A 4,805-nucleotide genomic window follows, 5' to 3' on the forward strand; every position below is an offset into this window, starting at 1 on the left:
TGTTCACTAGGTATGTTCTGATAGAGCCAAGTGACAACGAATGGGGCTCTAAGGAGGCGAAAGGATGGAGCGGTATTGTTGGTCAGCTCCAAAGAAGGGTAAGACATGTTTTAAGCGAGGCATAACGACCGGGTTTGACTTTTGGGAAGGTCATCAAACCATAGACACGACGCAGAAAGACTGAGCTACGGGTATTATACACATGTGGAGATTCGAACCCAGGTCCTCGACGCAATGAACGGCAAATAATCGTCAGTCACTTCACTCACCCTGGCGGTTCAGAAGTGTAGCTGGCAGTAGAAACACCAGTCATCCCACCAAATCCAATTTTGGAAATCTGAAATACTTTTGTTGCTAAGTTGGGTGCTTTATCACAAATGCAGCTCATTTTCGAAAAGAACGCACCGAAATAAATCTGGCTGGTACTTTATTAATAAGAAACTTATTTATCAAAAAGAGCTATTGGGTACGATAGAGGACGCATCTACGCTTAGATAAGCAATACTGTATTGTTTTGAAATTGAAAACTGAAACGCTAATCAGTAGAATAATTACTTGGAAAATGTTTCGAATTCTGTCTAAAAGTGTATATAATGCACTTTACAACATTCAGTAAACATCCTTGTAACTACACCCCTACTATTTTAAATAACAAAAGTCAGACATACAAAGAACATTGTTAATGTTGTGATGTGTTATATATAATACAGGAGGTCGACTTTGCGATGGCGTCTCTTAGCCGAAACTCTGCTCGGGACGCCGTGATAGATTTCGTGGAGACTCCGTTCTTCAGGGACTACAAGGATATCATGTACCGGAAGTTGAACAGCACAAAAAGTTGGCGCTTGTTATTGGACATCTTCCGACCTACAGTGCTGATGTGTATTGGAGTGGCTCTGTTGGCGTACACATGTCTGTACCTTCTGCTGCAGTTCGGTCCCAGAGAACGCCGGGAGAAGAGGACGTGTCACAACATTGCCAATGTCAGTTGTTATATATACGGGGCGCTCTTTAGTCAAGGTATGCATGAACTTTATGTATGTACTTTATGTATATACGTTGTGTAATACCGTGTATGCATGTGATTGAGTGAGTTTGGTTTTACGCCACATTTAGCGATATCTCGGCGGGGAACACCTGAAGGGGACTTCACACATTGTAACCCTTTAACCACTTGGCTGGAGAATAATCACGAGTGAGTGAGTGGGTGGGTTTAATTCCACGCCGTTCTTAGCAATATTCCAGCAATATCACGGCGGGTGACACCAGAAATGGCTTCACATATTGCATCCACGTGGAGAATCGAACCCGGGTCTTCGGCGTGACGATCGGACGCTTTACCCACCAGGCTACCCCACCGCCCCCATTATCAAGAAACCAATTTTGAGTGTCTCCTGAGTTTCCTTTGGGCCTAAAAGACATTAATGATCAGATATTGAGTACTGGTATAGTAAGTTAAGTGATGTTGGAATGATGGTGGCCCCAGCAGGAGTCCAATCCCGAGTTTGTTGCACGTTGTCATGACACAATGCAATCTGCAGCATCCGTGAATTTGGTATAAACCATTCCACCTGATGATAATCTTTTGTTCACACGCCTCTTTAAATCTGCACGTTTTTGTCACTGAAGTGGTAAAATCCAGAGATCTGTACAACTCGGCGTTTCCTATTTTCAGCACCAGCAAGTTGATCATACCACTGAAACAGGTTCAAATGTCGTTCAGTCCAGAGCATTTATTTTGTTCTTTTCGTTGTTGACAGGAGGAGAGCATCTGCCTGTCTCAGCATCCGGGCGGTTTCTGGTTGCCTCGTGGTGGATCTTCTCTATCGTGATGTCGGCCACCTACAGCGCCAAGCTGATCGCCAACCTCGCTGTCCCCATGGTAGACAAACCCTTCACCTCCATCAAGGAACTTCTGCAGAACACAGACTACACATGGGGCGTGGTCGGGAAAAGCTCCACCTACTCTTTACTATCGGTATGCATTACACACAAGACCCGTGATGATACTTGGTCTGTTAGCACCAATTTGGTCGGGCAAAGCTCCACCTACCCTATACTATCGGTATGCTTTACACACAAGACCGGTGATGATCCTTGGTCAGTTAGCACCAATTTGGGATTTGAGTTCGTGTTATGATGATACTACCGGAATACAACAGACATGGTGTTCACAGCGACTTTCATTCCATTAACCAATGAATTAATTGCTAGTTATTTAGGTACTCGCTTTTGTGAAATTGTATCTGCTGAAAGTTGTAAGACATTAAATAACAATAGCAGTTATTACAACATTTGTAGTCTGGACGACTAACACGGAGGTTTATGCTTTTCAGAAATGCATTTAAACTTGGTTCTGATTTCCTGTTGATGGACTGTGTATTTCAATTTTATTCCCCGTGTGCATTCGTTGCTGCCGAAAAGTAGCTTCTCATGTCCTGTTGTTCACTGGTATTGCTAAATGTTTTAAATATTTTAATCTCCTTTCAAATCAAATCGGGTCGATGGTGTAGCAAAATGATGTGAAAGTTTGATCGTGATATTTAGAACATTTAGAACATTCCCCAAATGGGTATAACTGCGTGGAGCCAGTTTCTGGTGTTCCCTACCGTGATATTCCTTGAATATTGCTAAGAGCAGCGTGAGACTAATATCAGTCACTCACTTTAAATCGCATCTGCAATATTTTAGACACTGCCCTTTGATAAGAGCTTTTTATTCATTCTAAATATATCTATTTTTAATGTATAACTTCGCGTCTCGAGAAGTCTTAAATAGTGTTGATGCCAATTTATTTTCACGTTCTTTGGCACTCGAACAGTTACAAACCCGCTCACTCACTGCTAAAAGTGGCGTTAAACTCACTCACTTGAAATCGAGCATGCCATAATCTAGTCATTGATCTTTGCTAACATGATTTTATTTCAGTAAATAAATATTTATATTTAGTACAGAACGTCGCGTCTCGATAAGTCATAAATATTGGTGATGTCGATAAATTTTCACTCACTCACTCACTCACTCACTCACTCACTCACTCACTCACTCACTCACTCACTCACTCACTCACTCACTCACTCACTCACTCACTCACTCACTCACTCACTCACTCACTCACTCACTCACTCACTCACTCACTCACTCACTCACTCACTCACTCACTCACTCACTCACGTGTCCCAGATATCCAAGGATACCGACATCCAGGAACTGTGGAAGAAGATGGTTATGTTCAACAAGACGGACCCGTCAGTGTTCGGCCGTCGCGTTACCGACCACATTGAGAAAGTCCTGAACGAGCCGTACGCCTATATCATGGGCCATGACAAACTGGGGAACGGAACGGATTGTGAAGTGTCCTACTTGCGGGAGAAGTTGTTTCAATACAGCAAGGGAATGGCCCTGCCGAAACACTCACCCCTCAAGGACGACTTTGATAGAGAGTATGTACAAATTTATTGTTCTGTAACCTAAAAGCAAAACAATTATTGCTGACACATTTGTCTGAGAATTTGTTTCAGTGACATCATAGAAACCAGTTAATGCTTTTAAATTTGTCCATAAAACTTGTTGAAATGTAATATTTTTCAGAAACTGTGATAAGTGATAGATCGGATATATGAGTCATGTGACAGGTAGTGTCTTGAAGTATGTATGGTAATTTGGCGGTGTGAAAGGGAGTCATGACGTCACTCGGTCCTCGATTCGCAATGCGCTTTCCTCGTGCTTAACACGACAACGTTCTCACTTTTGGCAGTAGCAGTTCCAATATCAATTTGAAAGTAAATCCCCGACAGCACGTTGACCTTGACTTTGCAGGTACCAACCAGATCATGTCTGTCCTTTATACTGAGTAATTTGCGTCATAAACTGGATTAACCTTTGAGTTCCTTTATCTATCAGGCGTATCGAGACATCATTATTCCATGTTTTGAATGCTCGGTATTTTCGAATACTTTGTAGAATGATCCACTTATCCGAGACAGGATTCCTCAATCGCCTGGCCAAGAAGTGGATAATCTCCAGCACGACATGCCTGGATGGAAAGCCAGCGTCAACCGTGGTGACACTAGAGGACATGCATAGTGCCTTCTATCTGCTTCTGGCGGGATTCGGGGCCAGTATTTGCATTCTTGTCTTTGAAATGTTGTATCGCACTTTGGTGTCTTACCGATTCGAAAAATAAAGCTATGTATTTGTTCATAGGTACTCACTTTTATCATTTATTATGTTACTGATTCACTGTAACTAATTATATCTACATTGTGATATGTCTTGTAGTGGCATTGCACCTGTTCATTTGACGTTCCTAACATTATTTGGTAAGAATACTCGTGTGTCAGGAATGTACTATTTCTAATGGTAAGCAGTAGTATGGCGGCTACAATATTTTGGTGCAATATTTTTAGTAAGTGTAAACTTGAATCTTCAAGAATAATCAATAGGCATAGTTTGTAACATTCTTGAAGGAATTTTGTATGTTAGATCACAGCATGAACAGCCTTAAGCTTGTTAGGTATACTTTATCACTGCTGCATCCAGGTGAATTATATCACTATTACTGCCATTAATACTGTTAATATCTTATATATAACCACTGAATATGCACTGCCATTTTGTACTGTCACTGTATTCTTTGATGCCATGATATTTGGTCTGCAGTAATTCGTATTGCCAACGACCTTAATATTATAATACAGTTACTAAACGTATGATATTTTTGCATTGTTTGTTTGTCTTTTACGTATGGAACCCGTAAGTAGGTCACGGGACTTCGCGAGACCTTAGTACTTGCGGTGACAAAC

At 41.5% G+C, this 4,805-nt stretch overlaps 1 protein-coding gene across 1 annotated transcript; it reads left to right on the top strand.

Annotated features, from left to right (window-relative positions):
- Positions 1 to 725: 725 nt before the first annotated feature.
- LOC137294867 (glutamate receptor ionotropic, kainate 2-like) lies at positions 726 to 4,186 on the top strand. The gene is made up of 4 exons (XM_067826011.1): positions 726 to 1,020; positions 1,761 to 1,978; positions 3,184 to 3,443; positions 3,964 to 4,186. The coding sequence occupies exons 1-4, from the start codon at positions 726 to 728 to the stop codon at positions 4,184 to 4,186; spliced, it is 996 nt and encodes a 331-aa protein (XP_067682112.1).
- The last annotated feature ends 619 nt before the right edge of the window (positions 4,187 to 4,805 follow it).

Source organism: Haliotis asinina, chromosome 8 (assembly GCF_037392515.1).
Source record: "Haliotis asinina isolate JCU_RB_2024 chromosome 8, JCU_Hal_asi_v2, whole genome shotgun sequence".
NCBI classification, from domain to species: domain Eukaryota; kingdom Metazoa; phylum Mollusca; class Gastropoda; order Lepetellida; family Haliotidae; genus Haliotis; species Haliotis asinina.